Here is a 26,623-nt window from a genome sequence, read left to right as displayed (position 1 = left end):
TCATAGACCCTTCCCTGTCCTGGACAAAGCTTTGTGGCTCTTGGGGTGGGATCAGCCATGAGGAAGGAGGCCCCTACTATTTTTTCTTTCTTTTTTTTTTTTTTTAAAGATTTTATTTTTTCATTTTTCTCCCCAAGGCCCCCCGGTACATAGTTGTGTATTCTTCGTTGTGGGTTCTTCTAGTTGTGGCATGTGGGACGCTGCCTCAGCGTGGTCTGACGAGCAGTGCCATGTCCGCGCCCAGGATTCGAACTAACGAAACACTGGGCCGCCTGCAGCGGAGCGCACGAACTTAACCACTCAGCCACGGGGCCAGCCCCACTATTTTTTCTTCTAGATCATTTTGCAAGCTAACTTTTTCCCCTCTAGCTTTCTCCACCGACATTATCTGCTCCAGCTTATTTCGCACCTAGCCCTATCTCCTGCCTTCTCTTTATTGCTTCCTCTATAAGCCAAGTCCTGCCACAGCATACTTTGCAATGCCCAGTTCGGGAGGGAGGCAAGTATCAAGTATAGAAATCGGAACTATGGAAAAGATTTCTTTTGTCATAAAGAAATGCAACTTTATTATTTTCAAGTACATATGTAGTACCTCAAACTAATGTCTTACAAAAGATCACCAAGTAAATGTCTGGCAGATGTTTCTTTAACAAATACATAAGAACCGATGATAATTAGCCCATGCACGCACTAATTCTAAATGGATATTCCTAAAGTGCCTGAAAAGTATTGTTTTAGGTAGATTAAATATGCCACCCCTAGCAATATTGTTTATGCTCTTAATTTACTAAACAAATGCCATTTTTATTGATTGTGCAAAGATAAACTTTTGTCCACAGTCAATAAATCTCAAATTAATCAGGCCCAAGTTAATACAGTTTCCTATTTAGTTTTCCAAGCCCAAGGCAATGACTCATTTATTTCAAGGTACTTCTGATAAAGTAGAATTCCAGTGTAATGAAGTAATAGCCCTTGGGTGGTTGTTTATGGGCCTGACCTAATGTTTGTTTTTTGTGCTTCCTTCCTTTCTGCCTTAGGCCTTCTATTTTCCTTAGGTGTTTCTGTCACTTGCTTGGTTCATCTGGGTCTTTCTCTACAGGACATTCTCAGTACCTTCTAAGCCAGGCTTAGAGAGTGGGCAGAGCTGCCTGCAGAGCAAACGTGTTAGGTTGGGAGGGGGTAAAGGAAGGACAAGTTTCTCTCGTAGGAACCTGAAACCAGCTGCTCATCTCAGAAAGTGGGCACATCAGCTGAAGGACATTTGCCAGGGGAGGAAGAGCCCTGTCACCTGAGAGGTCAAAGGCAGGTCTCCTAACGCCTTCCCTCTTGTTGCCCAGAGGGTCTGACCACCTTCAGGACCCAAGCTGATTCTGCATGTCCCTGGAAGACAGGGAGGTTCTGGGAACTTGTCCACTGCGATTCTAGACGGTTGCCAGGGGACTCCTCTTCCAGGGCTGGCTTGGCAGTGCCTGGGAATGACGCAGGTTCATCCACATGGGCATGAAGGGAAAGGGGGTGGGAGGGGCAGAGAATGTACTGGCAGCTATCCATTTTGGAACAACACGGAACTCTGAGGATTTAGTCCTCTAAAGGGTGGGGTGTTATCAAACTGTGTGTCATTGAGAGAACTGGAGCATCTGTGACACCTGGGCCTCGTGGACCAAATAGACCACCAACCAAGGGTCAGTGGGAGCTCTGTGGCAAACGGGTGTGGAATCTCAGTGAAGCTCCCGGGATTGCCTTCTGGCCCCACCTCTGCTGCTACTCTGACATTTGAATTTGGCCTGCAGGCGGGGTGCTCTCTCAGGGCAGGACACAGAGCTGGAGCCCACAACAATCTGGAGACTCGACACATCTGTCAAATGCCCTGTCTTTGACTCTCTCTCCTTTCTGTCTCTCTCCCTTTGTTGTTTCCCTCCTCTGCCCATACCCCAACCTCCCACCTGTCTGCCCAGCTCTCTTCTAGAAGTTCCTAACTAGCCTTGACTGGGAGACAGGCCAACTTCTCCAACCTGCTCCCCTTTCTGGCCTCAGGCCCTAGCATTCACCAAGAGGAACCATTTGTGATTTCCAGGTCTGAGGGGGAAGCAGAGGACAGAGTTGGGCAGGAAGCTAAGGAGGGGTGAAGGTGGGAAGTGGGGTGAGGCTGGAGAGATAAAGGGACATTGACAGTTTGGGATGGTTTCCCTCCTCCCTGTTTAGACAGGTGTCTGCCTTTGGATGTTGATCTGTTCTAGTGGGAGGTGAGGGTGAAGGGATAGGGAATAGGAAGGGATGGGGTAACACTCAACTCCTCAGAAAAAATAGACAACCTATTGGAGTGGGATGGAGCAGGATCTGAGGAGGGGACCCCAGCATGTAGTGTCTAATCTGCTCTGATTGTTCATAGTTTGGTCCATGGGGCAATCATCCCAAGCTCTTTTACCCACTCCCCCGAACTTAGTCTGCTTAATTGCCTCATTCTCTTCCCCCAAATCTTCCCCCCAAACACCACCCCAGTTTTTTCCACCCCTCCCCATCACCATCCCTGCAACATGTCCAGGGCACCCCGTGTTTCCCGTGCCTGGTTCTTCTTTCCGATGGGCTCAGTAGTATGTTTCCTTCTCCACCCAGCCTGTTAGAGAGATTGGGGTGGGGGCTGCAGCATGAGTGTAAAAGGAGGCAAGAGAGAAATCTCCTAGGGGCCTGAGGGGTTGAGGCCAGGTAGAACAGAAGCCTGGTGGAGGCACTCAGGAAGGTAGCTGCGGGCAGGTGGAAAGGGAGGGGAAGGCAATCCAGTGAGCTGAGGACACAGACTAGGGGAAAGGAGAGACTTGTCTTTAGCACAATGGAGGGTGGGCAGAGTAGGTTGGGGGTGAAAATGCAAATGCCTACAGGGGCTATTCGGGTAACAGATGAGCTCTAAAGGGGAGCTGTCCGCTGTTGCTGTGCAGAAACGTGGCCACGGGGTTGACAGCTCTTGTGATTTTTCAGAAGTCAGAAATTCAGATTTTATGTGAAAGCCTCTAAGTTTTAGACATTGGACCAGTTAAAAAAAATACCCACACAAAATACGGAGGCCAAACCAAACAATATCCATGGACCATATTTGGCTTGTAGGCCATCCATTTTCAACCTCCAGTAAGTGATCAAAAATGCTTGTTGGAAAAAAAAATACTTGGTTGATGCCTGGGTTCTAGTGCCAGTTCTGTGGCTCCTTACTTTGTGACCATGAACGAATAAATTCACCTCTGTGCCTCTCTTCATCTGTAAGATGTGGAGGTGAGACTAGATGACCTCAAAGGACTCCTCTAATTCTGATGTTCTATGATTCCAGGTGGAAGGTGGAGGGCCTCAGAGACCAACTGTGTGTTAGGTGGGGCCGGAATCTGAGAGCAAGTGGGCAGGGAGAACAGGTTCCACAGAGTCAGGGCTCTTCCCACCTGAGACCCCAGGATCTGAGGGCACCGAGGAAAAGCAGCAAGGATCTGGGGTAGGAATGGAGTCTGGGTTTGGAGCACTGGGGGAGCACCCAGCAGTGGGGGGTGGCACTTGGCTGGGGGCTGGGGTGAGGTTCGGAGGTGCTTACCACCAGGATATCGCCGCAAGATGAGCTTTCGGACCTCATCATAGATGAAGATGAGGAGACTATAGGGGAAGGCACAGAACCACCAAGTGACCCTGAAAGAAAGAGAGGAGCCTGTCAGAAACATCAGAGGTTGGTCACATAAAGTAGAATCTGAATAGACCAAAATTTGAATCCTAGAAGGGTTCCTTCTAGAGAGACACTCACTTGAGTGGGTACATGCGGAGGGCCACACCCATGCCAGGGCAGTAAGACAGAAAGGCAGCCAGTGCAGTCTCCTCCAGGAGCCCAAAAATCAGAATCTTGTTCCTGGGAAGGCAAAGAAAGCAGGTTTAGGTAGCATTTGAAGGGAGGATGAGACGGGGAGAGATCCAGGGAGAGCCCTGGTGGTGGAATGGAAAGAGGAGAGAAGAAAAATACAAGGGAAGGGTTATAAATGACATCTTCCTGCACCCTCTTCAAACACCCTCCTCTCATGCTTTATATGTAACCAAGGACAGATTTTCTTTAGTTTTTCTGCTTACAGATTTTATCTCAAATTGTTGTCTATAACACATATATTCATCTACTAAATACATGTTTCTTATATGTTGAGCGTGCTGGAGATGCTGTGGTCCACACAAACTTCTTTCTGGAGACACGGGGCCTGCCCTCATGCAGCTTATAATCTTATTATCCAGGCACATGCTCTGTGAAAGTGTCGTCTCCCCAGCAAACTGCTTCGAAAGCTCCTTCAGTTCAGGGCACAAGTATGTTTCATACATTCTCAGCCCCTGGTAGTTGTTGGTCATAGATATTTAATAAAGAAGAGAATGTTTGTAAAGTACTTAGCAAAGAGAAAGCTCACTGGATAGCAAGTGCTTACAATATGGGCACTATATCAGAATTGACAAGCAGGGTAGAATAAGGTTTTGAGGGCAGAGTTTCTGGAGTCAGAGAGGCAGTGTCTGGTCCCAGCTCTGCCGCTTACAAGCTTTTGGTTGTAAGCAATGTCTCTTAACTTCTCTAAGCCTCATGTCCCTTCTCTGTAAAATGGACATATTACCTTTATACCATAAGATTGCTGGGAAAATGATGGGAGATAACGCGTGGAAAGCTCTCAAACACGGAAAGTGCTCAGTGGCATTATTACTCAACTTTTTATAACCTCAGGCACTGCCCCTCTTCACGGCTTAAGCCAGTGGTTCCCAAACTTTTCACTCACCAAGGACTCCTCTTAATTTTCTCCTCTAAAGGCCAGATTTTAATTGATTTTTGTTTCTCAGGCTGCCTTTGTTATAATGAATATATTTCCCCACTTAAAATGAATTAGAAATATCCACGGCTTCCAAACAGAACTGTGCAGTAGCATGCGATCTCTACCTTGTACTTAGGCTTCTGCCCGAGAATACACTTCAGTAAGCCTAGGAGCCTTCTCATAGGTAAGTGCTTGATTTAATGAAGCTTTTGAATGATGCAAATAGCATCTCTGAGGACCCCTGAGGGCCCAAGGACCCCAAGTGGGGCTTGAGGAGCTGAGGCCGCCTCCGGCCAGATGACTTGTTAGTACTAGTTCCCCTTCCCTGTATCCAGCCTGACTAGTTTTGTTTCTTTTTCATTGCCTCTCAGATGGGCTGGATTTAGCCACTTTAGTTATGTTCCCACCTTCCCGTGTCACCCATGCGCTGCGCAGAAAGCAAGCCCCAGAACTGGACCCAACTTCTTGGACTCTCTGCTCCTTGTTTGCTTCTCACTGAACTTTCCCCAGTAGTGTTTGTAGCTTCCAGGAAGCTCCTTCCTTCGTGTTATCTTTATTTATCTAACAGACTTCTCACTTTCCTCCCCCTGGGATCTGAAATGCTATTAACTTCACCAGGGTTTTGGCATCTTTTTTTTCCCCCATAGTAAGAAATTGTGACAACTCACTTGGGAAATTATACCCATTGTTTCCAGTAGAAGAAACTAGAACAGGAATGGCACCCTCAGCACTAACCACCATCCGCGCCGGAACCACAGAGCAATTCCTGAGGACCTCACAGGTGCCAGAGTCTGACAGGTGAGCCACTCAGTGTGGTAGCCAGGAGCGTGGGTGTTAGAGACAGACCTGGTGAACCCTTACAGCGGGGTGACCTTGCACACATCATTTAACTTTTTTGGGGTCTCTTATCCATAAAATGAAAATAATACCTACCTCACAGAGCTATTGTGAGGTTAAAGCACGTCACTGAATCACTTAGCGCATTGACTGGCACATGGTCACTCACACTATGAGATGGCACTGAACTTGATCCTGGGCAGCTCACAGCCCCCACGTGGATACCACATCACCACAGGGCAGGGCTATAAACTACAGCTACCTGCTGAGTGTGGGGCAGCACGGCAGACCCTGTATTTAGGGCTGGGCAAAGGATGGGGGTGGGTGCCACTAGAGTATGAGATGGAGGAAGGAAGGAAGGGAAGAAGTATGGAGAGAAGATTAAAAGAAGGCAGGTTGAAGACCATAACAAAGCACATTTTAGGAACAAAATTAAAACTCATCAGAAATGGTCATATCACTGCTTCCTCTTCTCTCATCCATTTCAAACATGGCTATGGATATATAGCTGGATAATGAAAATCTGACGTCCCCGCAGCAGACCTGGGCCCAGGGCTTGAGCAGAGCCCGTGTGGGTTGGTGAGTGTGCCCGGAGCGCACTCTCCTGGGGTGGTGCGTGGGCGGCGGGGTGGGTGCTCACTTCATGCCCTGCTGGAAGACAGAGTTGCGCCGGGTCTTGCAGATGATGAGGTCGGCCCACTGCACGACGACGATGCTGGCAAAGAAGGCCGTGTGGCAGGTGAACTCCACCACCTTCCGCTGCTCATAGGTCTGGGGGCAGGACGGGTAGAGAGAGGAAAGTGGGAGAGGGAAGTGTAGGACCAGCATGTAGCACCGTTCAGGGCAGTGGTTAAATCCTGGGCACTTCACCCACCTTTAGCCCCCATCCCCCTTAGCCACTCCTACCCACTCCTGCCAGGCATTTAGCCCCACCCTCTCATACACATGCATCTGCATTTGCACAGCCCCACTCACCCACTCCTGTCCGTAGCTGTCCTCCAGGTCATTCATGGACCGGTCATCCCAGTCAAGGCGGATTCCCAGAAGCCGTGATGGCAGGAAACCATTCTCTGCCAGGATCACAAAGTAGGTGAAGAAGCCACCCAGGGCCTGGATCATCCCTGTGGGTCGTGGGCAAAAGGCAGGGCCTGGGTCAGAGAAGGCAGCAGGATGGGGCCAGTCCCTACTGGCCAGAGATGAAAATCCTTGACCCTCGGGAGGCTGGCCCCTGGTCTGGAATTTTGCTGGGGGCTCATCCCTCCAAAAGCTGGAGAAAGAATCCGCATGGGGTTCCCTCCCGAGCCCCAGGGCCCCACCGCACCAATCTGTCCGTAGGCCATGCTGATAAGCCTCTCATTCACCAGCTTGTCTGTCTGTGAGTTTCTCGGCTGCCGCTTCATGATGTCACTCTCAGCTGCCTCATAGGCCAAGGAGATGGCAGGGACCTGTGTGACGTGGGAAGTGGGGGAAAGGAGGGTATTTGAAGGGAGATGATAAGAACAGAGAACTATCAGCAGTGAAGAACATTTGACACAATTCAATAAACATTTAAGACTCCACCATATTCTAGGCCCTATGCTCATCTTCCCTTCACCCTTCATGGCCTGGTCAGATGCCCTGGTGACATCCCTCCTTCTATCTGCTGCCCATCCCTGTCCACTGCACCCATGTGATTGCCTTGCCTGTCCCCTGTGCCCACCCCTGGCCTCACCATGTCAGTGCCCAGGTCAATGCAGAGAATGGTCACGGTGCCCAGAGGCAGGGGGATGTTGGCGATGATGAAGAGCAGGAAGGGGGTGATCTCGGGGATGTTGCTGGTCAGGGTGTACGCAATGGATTTCTTCAGGTTGTCAAAGATGAGGCGACCTGTGGGGAGGTTCTGAGGGCATCAGGGAGATTAGAGGGACCCTTCCCCACCCCTAGCCCCTGAGGCTGCCCATCTTCCTGAGAGGGGAAGATTTTGTGTTTGAGGGAAGCCAAAGGATGCAGTGGATGCCTGAATCCTGAGTTGACTCTGTCATTGGAGTAAAAGGCACAGGAAGCAGATGTGCCTACCTCAGCCATCCTGGATGCCATACCAGCCCACCCAGCCTCCTCACCCTCCTCCACGCCCGTGACGATGGAGGCAAAGTTGTCGTCCAGCAGGATCATGTCGGCTGCCTGCTTAGAGACATCAGAGCCAGAGATGCCCATGGCAATGCCAATGTCAGCCTTCTTCAGCGCGGGGGAGTCGTTCACTCCATCACCCGTCACCGCCACAATGGCTCCCTGGGGAGAAGATACAGCCAGAGCTGGAGGGTGAAGCACCTGCATACACCTGGCCCCTGGCCCCACACTCCTTCCTCACCCTGTCCTTGCCTTCCTCGCCTTGCTCACCTGCCTCTGACAGCCCTCCACGATGATCAGCTTCTGCTGCGGAGATGTCCGGGCAAAGACAATCTCTGTGTGGTTCTTGAGAATCTCATCGAGCTGCTCGGGTGTCATGTCCTTCAGGTCAGAGCCGTGCACCACACATGCTTTGGCTTCTCTGGAGGGCAGGGGCAGAGGTGGCTGATTCCCTGGGGCCTGAGCCAGCCCTGCTGCCTCTCCTCACCGCGGCTGGGGCTCCAGTCTCCCTGCTCATTAGGGTCCCCCACGGCTTCAATTCTCTCCCTCCATGCTCAGTGACCTCCTCTCCCCATTTCTCTCTATGAGGAAGTGATGCTAAATCCTCGCCATGCAGCATCATCACCATCATCAGTGCGGTTTGCTAGGCCCTGTGCTAGTTCCTTATACATATCCTACTCCTATTGCCACCCCGTGATGTAGACACCATCCTAATTTTGTGGTTGAGAAAATAGAGGTTCAGGAAGGTAAAGTGATGTCTCCATGGTTACAGCTAATCCGTGGCTCAGCCTGGACACACATGCTAGACTGAGGAACCAGAGGTAAGGCCTATAAAGATCCCAGAGGTGCTATCCAAATACCCCAGGGGACACTCAAGCAGTCTGTGGGACAGGATGGGTTGATCTGGAGGTGGGGGTCCTGCAAAGGCCTCACCTGGGGTTGACCTGACTGACAGGAATGTTGAGCCGGGCTGCAATGTCCTCCACAGTCTCATTGCCCTCTGATATAATGCCCACGCCTTTGGCAATGGCCTTGGCTGTGATAGGGTGGTCCCCGGTCACCATGATCACCTGGTGGGAGACAGAAAAGTGAAAAGGAAAGCAGTATTAAGGATTTTCCTCCTCCTATTCGTTTCCCAAAGCCAGACCCCCAGATGGTGGGGCTAGTAGATCCCAGCCAAAATAATGGAATGGTATGTGTGTGTTTGGGTGGGTGGGTGAGAGGGAGAGACAATGACAAGTGTTCAGGGGATCAGAGATAGTTTGCTTTAATAGAGGACAACCTCTACGACAAGTAGCAAGTTAATGAGGGACTCGTGGAAGAGAAGCCTCAAAGATTGTTTAGGAGTTTGGATTTCATGGGATATGAGGCTGTCAGAGCTGGAAGAACCTTCAACAGCTCCCGCATTTGCTGATGAGCAAACAAAGGCTTAGAGAGGGCCGGTGATATGCTCAAGGCCAGAGGGAACTAGGACATGGTTTTCTTAGTGTCCAATGTGATTGCTGCAGGCAATGTAATCGGACACAGTAGTGATGAGAGGGAGACATGTCCTCCCTCCCTCCCGTCCACCTTCCACTGCCTTGTTCATCATGCCTTCACCATGTGGGAAGAAGGTAATTCCTGTCTTAACCATGGTGATATTCATTGCCATTGTTGCAGAATGGATAGAGTTGGCTGGGGAGGACGGTTGGCATCTGAGAATCCACTTAAGAGACTATCACAGGCATAAGGTGATCGGAGCTGGATTCAGATAGCATTTGCATGTGTGGGTTGTGGGGCAGATCCCACAGATACTGAGAAGGAAGCTACTTTAGGCCTCATTGCCTTCTCTTCCACCCCCACCACCCCACTGAAGCTGCCGCCCCAAGGCCACATGGGCCTCCCAATTGAAAAACAAAATCATCTTTGCAGTCCTCCTCCTACTTGACCCTCTGAGGCGTTTGGCACTGTTCACCACCTCCTCCTTGAAACCCTATCCTCCCTTGGCTTCTGTGGGCTTCTTTATTCCTGGTTCCCCTCCATCCCTCTTCATGCTCTTTACCCCCCTTCTCAGGGTGGCAGCCAGGTAGACTGGACGAAGCGGCTTTGGAGTCAGATGACAGACCCAAGTTTAAACATTGACCTTCCCCAGCTATAGGACCTTAGATGTGTCCATTCACTGAGTCTCAGCACAATGGAGAAGATGAGTCCTACCTTTCAAGGTTGTCGTGAAGAGTAAATGGCATTAGGTGGACACAGTAAATGTTAGCTGTGACTTACTACCCCCTCCCCTCCTTCACTGGTTCCTCTTCCTCCACTTGCCCCTAAATGTTGGTATCACCCAAGATTTCATTCTCCTCCCCTTTCTTAAACCATGTTTGCTTCTGGGCAATATAATAAGACATACTAGTAGGTCTTTAATTTGCACTCATGTGCTAATGAGACTCAAATCTCCAGTCCTAACCCTCTTTCTTGAGCTCTAAACCATATTCCAACTTTCCTGGAACATCTCTCCCGGGGTGTCTTACAGACGCTTCAAACTTAAGGTCAAAATTGAACTCATGATCTCTACTCCCACCAACTCCACCCATCATGCTCCTCTACTCCCTGTCTTAGATACTCTCCTCTCAATTCATTCTGTCCATTTGTCCCCTATATCTTCCTCACCTCCCATATCCAGTTTGCTCACCAAGTTCTCCAAACATTGCTCAAAGGTAACTCCTCCTCTCCACTCCCTTTGTTGCTGCCCGTCTGCGGGTCATCATCCTTTGCCTGAACTATTGCAATAGCCTCTTTCCCTGTCTCCCTGACTCCAGTTCTTCTTCACATCCAGTCCCTCTTCCATCCAGGTAGGCCTCTAAAAGCTAGATCTGCCCTGTGACACCTGTGGCTCTCTGTGGCTCACAGGATAAAGCCCAAGTGTAGCATTTAAGCAAAGTCTTTCCAACTGGCCTTGGCCCAACGTTCCAGTCTCAATCCCCAGTGCTGCTCTGCCACCTCCCCCCACAGCCCACACACATGCCCCGTACAGCCTAACCACGCAGGGTACGCTCTGTTCCCTGCTCTTAACATGCTTTCCTCTCCCTCCTGCCTTACCAAATACTCTTCAACCTTCGAGGCCCAGATCAAATATCATGCCCTCTGTAAAACATTCTCTGAGGCAGAATTAACTGCTCCCTGATCTGAGTTCCTGGGGAGGTACTTTCCCCAGGCCTCCTTGATAGTTCTGATCGTGGCCAGCAGCAGCCTGATGAGCAGGATGAGCACGTGCTTTCCGGACAAGCAGCCCATGCTTCATATAGCCAATCCACCTCTTACCGGCAGTTTTATTTTGGGAAAACTACTTGCTCACTCTGAGTCTCAGCTTGTTTTATTTTTAAATAGGGATAATCATGCCTACCTTAGAGACAGAGTGGTTATTGAGATTCAGAAATCACATATATACACACAAGTCCTCTAGTGGGATGATTAAGAAACAGCAGCCTGCCTGGGTTCAAATCCTGGCCCTACCACTTACTAGTTGTGTGGCCTCGACTATGTTACTTTGTGCCTCAGTTTTCCTCTCTGTAAAAAAGAGCAAATACTGGTGCTTACTCGTAGGGTTACTGTGGAGATTAAACAAGATCTTACAGGTTTAGTGCTAAGAATAGCGACTGATTCATATAAAGGATCACAAAACAATTGGCTGTTTCGACTATCTGACCCATAGTAGGTGCTCAGCAACTCTAGCTATTATGATTATTCTGTCATTAATTTTAAAGGCATTTGTTCTCCCAGAGGCCAAGCACTGTCTTATTCCTCTTTGCACATCCAGTGCCTAGCGCACTACCTGGCCCTCGGTAGACAGGTTGAGTTGAACTGATTTGGTAATAAGTAAGATGTTGAGAAATGAGGAGCAAGAGACAGCACCAGAACTGGTGACTGGATAGGTTAAGGGGGATGGCAAAGAACCATATCTTGGAACCAGCAAAGTAAGCTCTAAGATGGAAGAGATTTCTGTTTGTTTGTTTGTTAAACTCCAGCACGTTGAACAGTGCCTCGTACATAGTTGGTAAACAATAAACATTTGTTGAATGAATAAAAAATGTACCACAGAGGAGGGAGTGGTCACTGAGAAGCAATTGCAGTTGGACAGGAGAGCCTGGGAGAGGTGTGCTGGGTGGGATGAGGGCTGGAGCCCGTCTACAGGGTTATGAGTCGGGGCTGACAAGAGTTTACTAATTCCATCCCAAATGGCTAGAGAGAGTGGGCAGTAGTTGGGCAGGCAGGACAACCAGATCTCCAAGACAGGGGTGCCAGATCAGCTTGACATCAGAACAGCATAATCCGTGCCAGGGAGGGAGAGGATGGACGTGGGAAAGTGGCCCCTCGGAGCAAAAGGGATGAGGGTGAGGGTCCCAAGGCAGGGGTCGACCTTCTCTTGCAGATGGCAGCTTCTCCTCTCAGTCAGTGTTAAGGAAGCCATCAGTGCCCGGGCAGCAACCCCTGCAGTCCCTCAATCTTTGGTGTCTGGGAGAAGTTGAAGGGAAGGGAGTGAGGCCAGTACCTTGATGCCTGCACTTCGGCACTTGCCCACAGCATCTGGCACAGCAGCCCGGGGAGGGTCAATCATAGACATGAGCCCCACAAAGCAGAGCTTCTCCGTGGGAAAGTTCAGCTCATCTGTGTCAAACTTGAAGCCCCGAGGAAACTTTCCAGAGGGCAGATTCAGTTGACAGAACCCTGAAGGGGCAGAGAAAGGAGGAGTGAGAGCAGCAAGGTGGCTGCCTGGATGTTCCCAGTGCCCCTCACCCCAAATGGGGGATCCCTTTCTCAGCCCTGCCCCCAGGCTCTGGCCCCTCACCCAGCACACGCTCCCCTAGTCCTCCCAGCTCCATGTAGGCATTCTGAAAGGCATCTTGCATCTCCTTATCCAGAGGGATCTCCTTGCCCTGCACCAAGATGGTGGAGCACCGGTCCAGGATGCGTTCTGGGGCCCCCTTCATCACCAGCACATGGCTCTGGGGGCTGTCTTCTCGCTCATGGATGGACAGCTGGAAAGAGGATAGGCAGTTACGGAGGGGGCCATACCTCCAGTACCCACTATGGGGCCTGGAAGAGAGCAAAGGCTGGTAAGGAACCCTGCCTTAATAAAATAACCCCTGGTCCATCAATCATTGTCAACATAGGGAGAGTATCCATGTATGGAGGGGTGTTTGGACCTCATAGTCTCAACCTTGTAACCAGAGTCACCTCCCCATAGGACATTCATTCACTCAACAAATAGTTACTAAGATCAGTTAAGATAGGCTCTGTGCTAGAGGCTGGATGGCTCTCTTGTCAGCATCCCCCACCACCATGCTGCCTCAGTGGGGCTTTACCACTATGACTGATATGGGACATAGCTGAGACTGCGTTCTTGGCATTTAACAGATGCCTACAGGCTGAGGGATACTCTAAGGAAATTTCAGAAGTATGGTTCAATGGGATGGGAGAGTTGAGGGACCAAGGCAAGAGGATGGGGAGCTATGGGAAGAAGAGTTGAGAGGGGGACAGATTGCAGTAAGGAATGAAGATCTGGGAGTTAGGGGGTAATTGCTACCAGAGATGTAGTCACAAAAGTTGCCTTGGAGCTAAGGCAGAGGTAAGGGGACATGATCCTCAGATGTCCCCACTCCTCCTGTTGATGATTCCCCCTTGGCTCTGTGCACTCCCTCGTTTTTGTCCCTCCTTCTTTCCCTGTCCCAGCACCCCAACCAGACCTGGTACTTGTTGGTAGAGTTGAAAGGAATCTCCGCCACCTTGGGGTTTCTATCCCTCATCTTCCGCACGGAGCCACAGGACAGCTCAATGCACTTGAGCAGAGCTGACTCGGAGGCATCACCGGCTGTGTCCCGCTGACAGAAGAGAATTCAGCGTCATCATGGGGCCAGGGAGGAAGTGGAAGACCAAGGGAGGAGGTCACCGAAGTCTTCAAGGCAGCAGGGTGCGATAGGAAAAGCTGGGAGTCAGCAAGGTGGGCAGGCTATGGACATGCCCCTGACTCCTTACCTTAGACACGGAGATGTTCTCCTGCCCAGCCTTGAAAACTGCACGGTTGCAGAGACCAGCAATCCGAGACAGGGCCGTCCATGTTGGGGACCGTTTGTCAAAAGTGGCCCCTGGGAGGAAAGGAGGGAGAACCAGGAGCTTGGATCTCCTTTAGAACACTTATCTCACCCCCACCCTTCTCACCACACCAGCACCCTGAACATCCTCCAGTCTCCTTAGCCCCCTCTGGAGCACCCAATCACCAGACTGGTCTTCAGTGGTGTCAGCCTCATGGATCTGGTTGTCAAACCACATGTGGGCAACAGTCATGCGGTTCTGGGTGAGGGTGCCTGTCTTGTCAGAGCAGATGGTGGAGGTGGAGCCCAGCGTCTCTACCGCCTCCAGATTCTTCACCAGGCAATTCTTCCTCGCCATGCGCTTGGCTGTCAGAGTCAGACACACCTGGTAGAGAGAGAGAATAAAAAAGGAATAAGTCGGGAGTCAGGGATGTCCATGATCTTACCCTAGACCATGGCTCTATCCCGCCCCCTTGATCCCACTCCACAGACACCTTGGGACCTAGGTGTAAGAGTGAATGTGTTGAATTTAGATGTGTCGAACTGAGATCATGGGTGTATATTTAGACAAAATGTCTAGTAGGGAGTTGAACATATTTGGCTAGAGCTCCGGAGAGAGTGAGTAGAGCTGGGCATAGAGATGTGAGAGTCATCCACACAGAATGGGCACTGGAAACTGGGAGCAGATGGGCTCACTCGAGGGGCATAAGAAGAAGAGCAGAGAGCTGAGGCTTGAGAATCAGCATTGGGGGAGGAGGAGACATGGCAGGGGACAGAGGAGAGGAGAGCCAGGATAGCGACGCGTCACAGCCATCAACGAAGGAGGGAATTCTAGGAGGGTGGACAGCAGTATCCATTTCAGCAGCAGAGTTAAGGATAGGGGCTGAGAAAAGGTCACTGGATTTGCCAGTTATTCACTGATGACCTTTGAGAGAACCTTTACAGGAGAATTGGCAAGAATGAGCTCCACACTGCAGGGGGGGGATGAAGAGTACATGAGTTGTGAGAAAAGGCCATCAGGACAAGCTCCAGGAGAGAAACTAGTGCCAAGGTGTAGCCTAACCTGAGATTTTTTCAGACTCACACTTTAAGCCATGTATTAAATGAGTATCTGATACGTGATTTTAGAGGCTGGAAGTAAAAAATTGCTGAAAAGCAATAAGCCTCTATTACTTTTGAGGAAAGGGAAGCAAGACCCTCCCCTGGTGGCACCTCATCCTGACCCACTCACGGTGACAGTGGCCAGCAGACCCTCAGGCACATTGGCCACGATGATGCCGATGAGGAAGATGACTGCCTCCAGCCAGCTGTAGCCCAGGATGAGGGAGAGCACGAAGAAGGAGACCCCCAGGAATACGGCCACCCCTGTGATCAGCTGGATGAAGTGCTCAATCTCCATGGCGATGGGTGTCCGCCCAACCTCCAGGCCTGAGGCCAGGGTGGCTATGCGGCCCATCACTGTCCGGTCACCTGTGGCAATCACGATGCCCCTGGCAGTGCCTGCAACACAGGAGGAGACACGAGGCTGGGTGCTTTGGGGGCTCCCAGGAACTGAAGTCCCATCCTACTTCCTGAAAAAGGAAAACATCACAGAGTAAACAAGCCAAAGACTCCAATCCTGGAGGTCGCTTTCAGTGGACTGTACCCCACTCGGCTTCCTCTTCCTGCATAGATCACCAGTCCCAGACTCAAGACAACAGTGGATTATTTTCTCTTATACTTGGGCCTGGGGAAAAGCCTTGCAAATAAACTCAAAGTTCAAATTGAGGAGATTCCGTTAGTGAAATAAGAATATTGCCTGTGGTATTTCAGTAAAAGCAATCTCACACTTGTTATCATCCGAAAGTATATTGTGAACACAAAGTAAAGCGCTTATTATGGATTCTCCATGTGGTCTCAAGATTTTCTTTCTCAACATTAGGCATGAATCTCTATAGAAGAAGCTAGGCAATTACTGACCCTTATGTAGACATTAAAGGGATCTTCGGGGGAGGCAGTGTGGTTCAGTGGGAAGAGCACGCATGTTGGGGCCAGCCAAACCTGCGCTTGCATCCTTGTTTGAATCCTACCTAGGGATTGCTTTAATAATTAAATGACAGGGTGCTGTAAGGAACCTAGACTAGTGCCTGGCACATAGCAGGCACTCAACAGATGTTAGTTCCATTCATTTCCCTCCTCTTGTCAAAGCCAGTTTCAGAATCAGCATTGGAAATATTTTACCAGGCATTTTTACCAATTGTGGGAAATGTAGAACAAATTTCAAAGTCTCAGTACATTTAAAATTTAGGAAGTTTAATGTGTGGTGATTTTTATTGTAATTCCAACTTGCTGAAGGAGGGGGAAAGCCCAGAGAAACATAATACACTGAAGAGAAATGAGTGACAGGAAGGGAAAGGTGTGGAGGCTGGGTACAAGACCTCCTTTGCCTCTTTCTCCCAGCTCTCCTCGACTCCCTCTCCAAGTCAGCCCTGATTCAGCTCACTGGCATGACCAGAGAGGGCACAGGTTTCTGTTGTGCTTGGACTCCTGCTATTAAGTGGTGGCAGGTCCAGGAGCTCTTATAGAACCCAAAACAGGGATGATGCAAACTGGGCAGCCTGTGCATGACGTCCAATTCCCTTTGGTGAAGCACAGGCCTGGATGCAGCCGGAAGGAGGGCCCAAGTGTTCACCTGACCTGAGAGCTTTCCTGACCCTCCCCAGCCTGAGGCTGTGGTCAAAGCAAGGGTTGGAGAAGGAAGCAACCAGTCCCAGAGCCAGGGGCAATGGAAGCCATCAACAAACCAAAGACTCCTAGGAGTCAAGGCTAGTTTGGGAGGCACGTGAGTGCATGTGTGTTTGTATTTGTGTGTGTGTGTACAGGGGCTCTTCATCCAATATCTGAAGGCTTGAGAATCCACTCAGGCTTGGGGCAGACAGAATAGAGAGCTCCCCACAAGGAAGTAACTTTTCCATGGAGTCATGCCACCCCAGCCAATACCCTGCTCTCTGGAGGGGACTATTTCTGTAATGTTCCCCTCAAGTCCCTCCTCTGTAGCAGAGATTTTGACAAGTAAGTACAACCACAGCCCCTAATTCTGACTGGGGATTCAGGATTCAGGCTCTTCCCTCGGTTACTAGGAGGAGCTCCTCAACGGGCTAGCTTCTCACCTTCCACACAGTTGGTAGAGAAGAAACAGATATTGCGAGTCTCCAGGGGGTTCTCATGGGTGAACTCGGGGGAGCGGGTCTGGGGCTCTGACTCGCCTGTTAGGGATGAGTTATCCACCTGAGGAGGAAGGGGGTGTTTAGTCAGCAGCCTGGCAGACACACTGGTGCAAACACAGCTGTCTCCTGACTCCAACCACTCTCATTCTCCATGACTCGAGAGACAAAATTACACTCACCCTCATCGCATAGTTATAGCATTACTCAGCTATTGTCCCTGCTCTGGCGTGGAATTCTGGCTCTCACTGACTTCTTATGTGACCTTGGGCTAGTTACTTAGCCAGCAGAGCCTCCACTTACTCATCTGTAAAATGGAGAATGTAACCAGAATCTCTGCATCGCACAACTACAGGGGGCACCCCTAACATTGTAGTCTATGAAAAGGGCACTTCCTAGGGCTGTGCATGGCACAACTTGTGTGACCACATGCAACAGCCCTTCCTGATTACACCATTCTTGCAGAGTTAAATTAGATAGCATGTGTTTATGTATACAAAGCATCTGACATATAATTGTTCCTCAATACAAGATTGCTATAAAGTGGATATCAAAGAAATACCCAGGGCACAGGGCATTCATAACACCTAGATACCAGGAGACAATGCATAAGCGCTGTATGTGAGACAAGGTTCAGCTGAGCGGTAGGGGACAGGTGTTGGCATTTGCACCTGGATCTCCTAACCTTTAAACCTCTAACTGGGTCCCTCTGAGCTCTATGCAAACTGATTCTTAGACCCAGCCAGTTGCTCTAAGGTCGCCTCCTCACCTTACAGCCATGAGAAGAGATGATCCGGAGGTCAGCAGGCACGCGGTCTCCACCCTTCACCTCCACCAGGTCTCCCACCACCACCTCCTCCGCATTGATCTGCATCTTCTCTCCTTCCCGCACCACAAGGGCTTGCTGCGGGGAGGCCACGGGCATGTCGTGAAGTGCTTATCTCTACTCCTACCTTCCCCTCCTGCTGGTCTCCCACCTCTCCTCCAACCCCACCAAGGAGGAGGAGAAACCTTGCACCCTTAGCAATAAAACTAGATCCCGGTGTGGAGAGCTGGAGGGTATTTTCTGCCTAAGCCTCCATCTCAGAGCACAAGGAATTGAGAGTGGATGAGCTGGAATCTCCCAGAAACCTTATGCCCCAGCCTGGAGTCCAGCTGGACCATCTACCTGAGGCACCATGTTCTTGAAGGAATCCATGATCTTGGAGCTCTTGGCCTCCTGGTAGTAGGAGAAGCAGCCAGTGACAATGACCACAGCTGCCAGCACCACACCGAGATAGAGCTGGTAAGGAGAAAGAGTTTGAGGGATCTGCCCTTCTCCCAACCCCAGAAGGGCAGCAGCCACCCGGGATGAGCATTCAATGCCACCTTTATCTGTGACTGGGAGTGCAAATGGTAGAGGAACGTCCTTCTCTCCAACCTCTCCCTCAGTCTTCCAATCCCCAGCCTCCCAAGACTGGAAGGGACAGGAAAGTCTCAGGAAGTTCCCAGGACTAGGACTTTCTCTAGGGGGTGAAGACCCAGGGATGCAGACAAGTCTACTTAAATGTGAAAGAAAGTAGGGGCTGTCTCATTTGTTAATGATTTTGTGTGTGTGTGTGTGTGTGTGTGTTGGAGGTGTTTAGAGATATGTATAGAAACCTCACCCCTTTTCAGCCTAAAGAGCAGAGGGGCCTGTGGGACTGTGATGTGAGGGTCTTGCCCTCTGTCCCCCCAACTGTTTTGGAGATTCGGGGTTGGAAGACAGAGGCATGGGCTGGTCCAGGGGTCAGGCGTGCCCGGCTCACATTATCATTGGATGGTTCATCTTCCATGGCAGCCTGGATGCCGTAGGCCAGGAAGCAGAGGATGGCCCCAATCCACAGCAGGATGGAGAAGCCCCCGAAAAGCTGGCGACAGAACTTGACCCACTCAGGGGTTGTTGGAGGTGGAGTGAGGGCATTGGGCCCATCCCGAGCCAGAATGTCCTGGGCCCTCTGGTTGGTGAGGCCCTGAGAGAGGTAAGGAGAATTGTGGGAGGAGGCATCCAGAACCAACCTGGGCCCTCAGCACCTCCCACCAGCTCCTTGGCAGGGGAAAAATGTCCAGTGGAGAGAAAAATCCAGCCTGGTTGGGAGGGGTGGGGGTTGATCAGGAGAGGCCACACGGAGGAGGTGGCATTTGCAACGGGTGTTGGAAGCCTTAAAGGCTGAGAAGGATTTTTGACTGTGGCCCCACCTCTGGTCATCCTTGGATTGAGACATGTTTTGGTTAGGGCCACAATATCTCCTCTGGAGGCAGCCTGGATAAGGCTCTCTGGAAAGACATCTCATTTTTTCCTCCCCATGTCTCTCTTCCTTCAGAGTCCCCCTTACCAGGGATTCAAGCAGAGTCCTACGTAGCGAGGTGACCTGTTACTATGATTATGGTAATATGTTGGGGCCCTGCTCTGTATGCAGCACTGTGACAGATGCTTTATATGCATTTCTCTAATCCTTACAATAGCCCTGTGAGATAGGTGTTGTAGACCTGCTTATTAAAGCAAGGAGACTCAGAGAGAGAGAGGAGAATCAAAAGGTCACATAAATAGTAAGTGGCACAATTGGATTGCCAGGCTCATAATTTTGAAAAGTAAAAAAAAATCATACACCAAAAATGTAGTGGTGCACACCTCCTCCTGCAGGCCTTCCCTGACTGCCCTTTTGAAAATTCCATGTCCCATTCCTTTACCTTAATTTGTTTTCCTTAAGGACACTTTTCATTGTCTGGCAGTGATACCTATTTACTGTGTGTCACCTCAGTAGACCATGAGTTCCACAAGGCAAGGACTTTGTGGGTCTTATCCATCTCTGGATCCCCAGAGCTGACAATAGAGCCTGGGGTAGAGGAAGCTGGCTGCCTGGAGGCCCTCTGGGGTCTGGGTTCTGAGGAGTCCTGGCTTCCAGATCCACTGGAAAAGAGCTAAGGACTAGGAAGCAAGGCATCTGGGTTCTGGTTCTGGCTCTGTCACGAACTAGTCACTTGTCTCTGGGCCTCAGTTTCCTCATCTGTATAGAGGGTTGGATTACAGTTCTAAGCTCCTCCCACCCTGAGGCTGCATGGTTCTCTCACCTCTTTGGTGCCCGCCCTAGAAGCCCCCCCACTCACCTTAGACAGGTCCACTTGGTATTTGCGGCCCAGCTCATCCAAGGACAGCTTGTGGTCATCCTGGAGAAGGGAAATCGAGTTACTTTGGGGAAGGAGGCTGAGCGCGTGTGTCTAGAATGCACGTGAGGGCACTGAGGGGCACAGGGGTGAGGCAAGGAGCACAGGCGGGCTGGGCACGAGCTTCTCTGAGTACACTGGGCTGACAGAGCAGCTGTCCCAGGACGGGGCCCCTTTCCTGTGGCCCGGGTGGGCAGGCTGTGGGCCTCACCATGGCCACCTCCTTCTTCAGCTCATCCAGCTCCTTCTCCTTCTGTTTCTTCTTGCCGCCCCCATTCTCCGCAGTGGTGGCTGCAGGCGAGTACTCTCGGCCAGCCTGCAGGAGGAAGGGAGGGCCCAGAGAGTCAGAGACGACAGAGGCTGGAGCTTCTCTTCCCACTGGACAGTCCAGCAGCCCAGGCATTGGGAGCGGGGGCCAGTGGACTCAAAGGCAGTGATCGTCCCAGGGGAGGAAAGGGGAGTGGAGGGTGGAGGGGACCCCAGCCCTTCAGTTTGCAAACTATTAGCACAGCCATGGGCTGTATGTGTAAACGTCAGGGAAGGCTGAGGGCTCTGGACTCAGGAGCCCACTCTTAGCTGTTTAGTAGTTGGGCTTCTGCTAAGATTTCATTTGTTGAAAGAATGCTGCTGCTAAATACAAAACAAAATAAACAAAAACTTTAAAAAGCACCATTCCATGCTATTTAGAATTCTGGAAGGGAGTGGACAGGGTTGTGGGGGTGGTTTGAGGAAGCAGAAGCAGCCTGTAGGACTGTCCTTGTCCCGACACCATGGCTGCTTTACTTAGAGAGGAGTAGAGACAGTTCGGAATTTGGGAGAGTCAGAGTCTTTGCGGAGCCAGGGGTCAGGGCAGGGAAGTGTCTGGAGGATGGGGAGCTGAAGGGTCTGGTGGTGGAGTGTGGAAATGGAATGAGCAGGGGTCATGACTGGGAAAGGTCCACAGTTGGAGGGTCAGAGCATGTCCAGGGAATAGGCACAGAGAGCATGCTGGCAGCCCTCTCCATCCTGCTGGGCCGCCCTGCCCACTACCAGGCAAAAGGCAATTGACAGGACTTGAGGCCCCAAAGCACAGTTGGGTGAGAAGGGAACTGGGCCCCTTTTGTCCAAAATATAAGAAGTTGTCTCTGAGAATAAATCTAAAACTAAAATGCATGTAACTCTTAGGTCCAGGCATTCCTAGGTCCTCTGATAAAATCAGGTGAACACTTAACTCATGAGGCCGCCATATTTCCCTTCCTCTTCAGGGCTTGTGGTCTCTTTACCACCTCCAGCCTTCCAGAGTCTCACAGGGAGCTTCTGGGGCAGAGGGTGGGGAATTTCTCCTTCCAAGGGGAGGCTGTCTTGGGGTGATAGGATAGGAGGGGGGCTGGGGAAAGCCTGGGGTGGCCATGACAAGGGCCTTCTCCCTCCCTCTTCCTCCCCAATCCACTTTCCTCCCACTTCCCTCAGGAAGTGCTGCCCTTGTTAGAGAGCGCTGCTCAGTTTCTGTCCCACGCCTCCATTTCTCCACTGGGTCCTAAGGGCTGTGCTAGGTTTTCAGGGTGTCATTTCTTTTCACAAAGAGGGGATACCTGGGTGGGATCTACAGTCAAGGTGCTTGCCCTTTTTTGCAGGATGATGGCATTTTTTTCTAAAGTAGACCTTTCTTGTAGAGCAGTTTTAGGTTCACAGCAAAATTGAGCAGAAAGTACAGAGTTCTCATATACCCCTGCCCCTGCACACACAGTCTCCCCCACTATCCACATCCCCCACCACAGCGGTATATTTTTTGCAATCGATGAACCTACATTGATACATCATTGTCACCCAAAGCCCACAGTTTACATTAGGGGTTACTCTACGTGTTGTCCATTCTATGGGTTTGAACAAATATACAACGACATGTTTCCACCATTATAGTATCCTACAGAGTAGTTTCACTGCACCAAAAATTCTCTGTGCTCTGGGATAACGCATTAGTTTTCCCATCACAGAGTCGGGAGCAATCCCAGGAATGTAGAGCTGCCTTGGTCTGACAAGTGAAATCAGGAATTGGGGGGAGGCAGTGGGGGGGAGATGCAGTGGGAGGTGGACATTGATGTCCCGTAGACACTAATGAGCTAAAAGGATATGAGCTTTTGGAGGCTATGTTGCTCAGAAATGATCTTCTCAGCAAAAGTGATGAGTGAATCTTGCATTTGTTTCCATATGAAGCATCTACGAATCAAGTGTCATTTTGGCTTCCAAAGGCTGATCATCCTGGGGAGACTGAAGCAGCTACCTCTCCCCTCCCCAGGTGACTTAAGGGCGTTCATTCAATTGAATGAATTGAAATGCTTTGGAGTCACAGCCCTAAGGCTTTGGGTTCTGTCCATGGTGGGGCAGGGCTGAGAAATTGATGAAAAGGAATGAAGGGACAAGAGGGAAGAGATCAGGCTGGGCAAGCCTCAGTGTGAGCCTCCAGACCTTCAGGGGCAGGCACAGGTCTGGGTACGTGCAGAGGAGGGGGCTGCGGCTGGGGGCAAAGGAGCAGAGCCCAGAGAATTTCTGTCCATTCTGATGTGAAATAAAGTTTGTGAAAATTAGAATCAAAGGCACGGTTTTTAAAAATTGCCAGCCCACATACTCTTGGCATGTTGACCGGTGGCTGAGCTCAGCAGCGCCAGGCAGCGCCCCTTTCCTAAGCCCCCACCCTATTCTGCAGGCAGGGGCAGGACTTGGGACACACTGCCCCTGCCCCCTCCTCCTGTCCTGGCAAGGATCTCAGGCTCTGCAGCCAGGAGCCTGCAGAGATTTGGGGCCAGCAGGCTGCCCAGGCAAGAAAGAAAGAGAGGAAGCAAGGACCCCCCCTCCACTCCTCCCTCTCCCAACCACAAGTCCCCCTCTCTGGGTCTTGAATGCTAAAGGAGAACAGAGAGTTCTTTCTGAGAAAGCCAGAGGCTGGGACAGAGTGGGGGCAGCTGGAAATCAGCCACCACTCCCCGCACTGCAGTCTCTTGGTGGCAGCTGGAGCGGGCTGGGCTCCCGCCCACCAGTTTCATCCCTTCCCCCAACTCCCACGCTGCCCTTCATGGCCACACATAGGGTGACAGTTAGGCCTTGCCCTGGAGAGATGATGCAGGGAGAAAGAGGTAGGAGGCAAAAAGAGTCTTAGAAGGGGGAGACGGGTAGGGGGTGGGATTTCCCTCTTCAGGGGTCTTCTTGTAGGTTCAACTCCAAGCTCCAGCCCCAAATTCCCCCACTTCACCCATCCTCTTGGTCCACACTGAACCAGATCTGCTCCCTGACTGTGATGGGGAGGTGATGGGGAATTCAGGGAAACTGGGGGAGAAGCCCAGACCCGAGACCGCTGGGGTCCTGGAAGAAGTCAAAGTCAAATCGCTTCCCAAACAGGACCTCTTGAGCTGGGTCCCCCCTGTTCTAAGGTGGAGGTGGGGAGTGGAGGGTCAGCCTGGCCTCTCCTCAGAGGTCCTGCTCCTCAGCCGGGGACTCCCTTTCCCTGGGGGAACAAAAGATGTCAAGGAGCAGCTGAAGGTGTATCTTCCCACGGTTGTGGCCTCTTCCTCTGTGAAGGCCACACCTCAGAGACACTCCTCACAGACCCTCACACACTGGCACAGACTGGCATCCATGCTCACGCATGCCGGAAGGCCTGTAGGTTCGCAAATGTCTCTGCTGAGACACAAACACAGGTGCTCATCCATGGGTATCTGTATCAACTCCAGCCTATGGAGAACCCATGGGTCGTGCGCGCACGCACACACACACACACACACACACACACACGGTTCTATTTATAGCTCCTACCCTAGCTCAGGAACCCTGGTGTCCAAGCTCGGAGTTTTCCCAGCTGCTAAACTCAGTGCAATAACATGTCCTTACCTGACCCCTCCTGGGCCCAGAAACTGCCCCCAGGTCCCCACAGGCACCCTCTTTCCGCAGCACCCTCCCATTGCTCAGCAGGCCCTGTTCCTCCCTGCCCTCTTCTGCCAGCCTTCCACAAAAGGAAAGCAGCTCGGCACAGTCTGTCAGGGGATTGGATCACTTTTCTCCATATGGAAATTTCATTTCCAAGAATTCAAAGCCCTGTCCCTGCCCGCTGCCTCGCCTCCGTGGTTGTTAATCTTCCCCTTGGCATATTTGGTGCTGCAGAATGCCACGGGCGCTGGTGGATCGAGGGGGGTGCAGGCAGCTCTCACCAGCCTCTGGGAAAGTCCTCAAAGCCGATGGCCCGGAGCCCGAGGACAGTGCTGCCCGGAACATCCGGAGGGGTGCTGGGGGCCCATCTCTCTTCCTCCCCACACCTCTCGCAGCTGTCCTGGGAACTCAGGGCCCCTGGAGCTGGTGGCTGGAACGGATGCTCCCCTGCCCCTCTCCAACTTCAAATTGGACACCCATCCTCTCTGGCTGGGACTCCCAGAGGAATGGGCATTTTCAAGGGGTGGCAAAGGAGGGGAGGATTAACGGTGCCAAATATCCCTTCAGGAGATACGGTGAGAGAGGAGGACTGTGCTGGGAGATGGCAGGGAGGAACCCTGATAGAGATGCCGGGTGGAGTGGAGGGAGAGCTGGAGGGATGTGTGTGGTGGGCTGTGCGGCTGATACTGGGGGGCAGCTGATGAAGAGGAGAACACTTGGTCCTGTGAGCACAGTGAGTCTGGGCTGCATTTGTAGCTTGGAGACTGTTTCCAAATTCAAACTACCCAACTCGGTCAGCTTCCCTCTGCCCCTCCCTCCACATGCCATCCCCATCTCATCCTTTCACTCTAGCCTCCCTCACTCTCCAGAGAGCCCTGCTCCTCCCTACAGAGCGACTCCTGCTCTTTGGGAATACTCACCCCACGGCCCATCTTGGCGTAGAGTGGCTGAGGGGACCTAGACTGAAGAGGTCACCAGAAGGATCCCAAGCTCACACTGCCGTTCTGGGACAGCCAGAGACCCCGGCAAACAGACAGAGACGGCGAGCAACAGGGTAGCTTTAAATAGGTCCCTCTCCCCCTCTCCCCCGCCTTCCCCTCCGCGGGAAAGAAACGTTTGTTGAAACAGGATCCCTGAGGACTCCTCCCCTCCCGCCCCTTAAGCAACTGACTGATGGAGGTCTGTTTGTCCCACTCTGTGCTCCCCCTTGGCTCCCTTCACCCTCTCCCTGGCCTGCGGCAACCCCTACTGAGGGAGGCGAGGCAGTGAGGGAGAGGGGAAAGAGGGAATGTGCCCCTTAGGGGCAAGTGGAGAGGGAGCAGTCCCTCAGCATCCTGGGATGCCAGAGGCCATGTGATCCGACTCTTCTTATTTCCCTGATGGGGAAACTGAGGCCTAGGGAGATTAAACAATTGGAACTGATAAAACAGAACCGGAATGTCCCTCTTCTGAGTCTACATCCAACTTCCCAGAGAAAGAAACAGACTGTTCCCTCTACTGTTGAGGTTGCGGGGACCCCAAAGCTGGAAGCAGTAGTTAGTGCTGGAGCCTAGGCCAGCCCTTGTGAATGAGGCACCTCAGAAGGGGCCTTGGTGAGAGCCAAATTGGCTCTAGAGGAAGCTGAAGTCGAGATGGAGGGCAGAGGGTCTCCCCAAGCCCTCTGGATGTAGGCTTTCCAAAGTGTGAGAGGAGAATCAAGACTCCTGGGGCCAGGGAGGTGGCTGGGGGTGGGCAGGCCGGGTGTAGAGGAGACAGCCCTGGACCCAGCCCAGCAGAGATCCATGATAATATCTCTGGGTTTGGTTTACCCCTTGTTTATGGATTGAATATGCCACTCCCTTTGTCACTGTTGAAGAGCTCTAGGTTCAATCTATGCCTGGGGTTGGCGAGTGGAATGGGGAGAAGCTAAAAGAGAGAAAAATACAGAGTTTCTGAGAGGTATACAGAGGTCAATATCATGACAGGTACCAGACCCATGAACTAGAAAGGGGGGCAACTGCTTCCTTCTTCAGTAGGGGAAGGAAGGCAAAGCTGCAGCATGCAAGACCGAGGTTAGACACACAAGAGGCCTCTCTGCCATGAAGTGCCCGGGAGTGGGGAGGGGGCCTCACCTCTACTGGGAGTGTCTTTAACTTTGTACCAGCTGGAAACAAGGGTAGAGGAGATAACCTGGGACAAGGCTTGATGATTCGGGGTCTTGTTGCTGCTCCTTTGATGAAACAGCCAAAGAATGAGAGGCAGAGGGAGGAAGAGGGAAAGCAGAAGGGCAGAGAGAGAAGAAAAAGATCCTGTCCCTGCCTTCTCCTGGGAGCCATCAGAGGACAGGATTCTCCTGGAGTGTCCCCATTTCTCTGGGCACAGAGATGGAGTGGAGGGAAGCCAGTGGATTGGGGCAGGTCTGAGCACCCTGAGCCCAAAGGAAGTGAGGAGGAAAGGAGGGAGGGGATGGGGCCCTGAGTCCTGAGACACAAGTTGCCCACTGGCTGGACTGGTTCCCTCCCAGGCCTCAGAGGGAACTCCCTACTGAGGG

At 51.5% G+C, this 26,623-nt stretch overlaps 1 protein-coding gene across 2 annotated transcripts; it reads right to left on the bottom strand.

Moving 5' to 3' along the window:
• Positions 1-537: 537 nt before the first annotated feature.
• ATP1A2 (ATPase Na+/K+ transporting subunit alpha 2) lies at positions 538-25,182 on the bottom strand. Of its 2 annotated transcripts, none has more exons than XM_014848339.3 (23): positions 25,014-25,182; positions 20,408-20,512; positions 20,140-20,199; positions 18,801-19,004; positions 18,182-18,295; positions 17,783-17,917; positions 16,960-17,077; positions 15,042-15,310; positions 13,997-14,195; positions 13,755-13,864; positions 13,466-13,600; positions 12,568-12,757; positions 12,271-12,446; positions 8,679-8,815; positions 8,016-8,166; positions 7,739-7,907; positions 7,351-7,505; positions 6,961-7,084; positions 6,615-6,760; positions 6,280-6,410; positions 3,773-3,874; positions 3,569-3,660; positions 538-2,614 (listed from the first exon to the last, which is right to left on the bottom strand). In XM_014848339.3, the coding sequence occupies exons 1-23, from the start codon at positions 25,023-25,025 to the stop codon at positions 2,586-2,588; spliced, it is 3,063 nt and encodes a 1,020-aa protein (XP_014703825.1). In that variant the 5' UTR covers positions 25,026-25,182; the 3' UTR covers positions 538-2,585. The 2 variants fall into 2 exon arrangements, with proteins under 2 accessions (XP_014703825.1, XP_070353756.1); XM_070497655.1 differs by lacking the exon at positions 538-2,614 and adding an exon at positions 2,971-3,368 and having other exon boundaries at positions 25,014-25,159.
• Positions 25,183-26,623: the final 1,441 nt, after the last annotated feature.

Source organism: Equus asinus, chromosome 25 (genome assembly GCF_041296235.1).
Source record: "Equus asinus isolate D_3611 breed Donkey chromosome 25, EquAss-T2T_v2, whole genome shotgun sequence".
In the NCBI taxonomy this organism is placed as follows: domain Eukaryota; kingdom Metazoa; phylum Chordata; class Mammalia; order Perissodactyla; family Equidae; genus Equus; species Equus asinus.
This window is presented reverse-complemented; position numbering and strand designations above follow the sequence as displayed.